This window comes from Sinocyclocheilus grahami, unplaced genomic scaffold (genome assembly GCF_001515645.1).
Source record: "Sinocyclocheilus grahami isolate Dianchi unplaced genomic scaffold, SAMN03320097.WGS_v1.1 scaffold291.1, whole genome shotgun sequence".
NCBI lineage: Eukaryota > Metazoa > Chordata > Actinopteri > Cypriniformes > Cyprinidae > Sinocyclocheilus > Sinocyclocheilus grahami.
The window spans coordinates 1,674,108-1,674,580 of NW_015505470.1; the positions used below are offsets into that span (position 1 = coordinate 1,674,108).

A 473-nucleotide genomic window follows, 5' to 3' on the forward strand; every position below is an offset into this window, starting at 1 on the left:
AATAATCTGTAGAATACTCGATTACTAAAATAATCGATAGCTACACCCCTACTAACTATTCTATTACAAGTCATTCTATCACAATTTCAGCAAATCTTTGTTAGCCGATTCAATAACATGACATCAGAAATTGTAAAATCAGAAACTGCAACAACAATAATGAATGAATCACATAAGATCAAATTCATGCTAAGTGTGCAAAGAAGCATAACAACATGTAAGAGTAAAGTGAGAATGCAGTGCTAGGCCAATAGGACAAGTGACTGTATTCCGAGAGCTTACCAAAAAACTGTAAACCAGGAAAATGTGTAACTCACTGGCTCCCAGTAATTGTAGGTTTCATCACAGTCCGAGATGTTACCGAGTAGCGCAGCACAGAAGCGGGCTGAAACCAGGCACTTGAAGGCCGTGGAGCCCTCAGGAGCCCACACCTGTCCTGCCTTACTGGATGACCTGTAAAGGAGAGGCGGGGG

The 473-nt window shown here is 41.6% G+C and overlaps 1 protein-coding gene across 1 annotated transcript in view; it reads right to left on the reverse strand.

The window, feature by feature from the left end:
- LOC107600791 (alpha-1,2-mannosyltransferase ALG9-like) overlaps positions 1 to 467 on the reverse strand; it is a gene marked incomplete at its 5' end in the record, with an annotated part of 12,362 nt that extends 11,895 nt beyond the window's left edge. The window contains 1 exon segment of the mRNA XM_016292757.1: positions 318 to 467. Within this exon segment, the coding sequence (XP_016148243.1) occupies positions 318 to 467 (150 nt within the window).
- Positions 468 to 473: the final 6 nt, after the last annotated feature.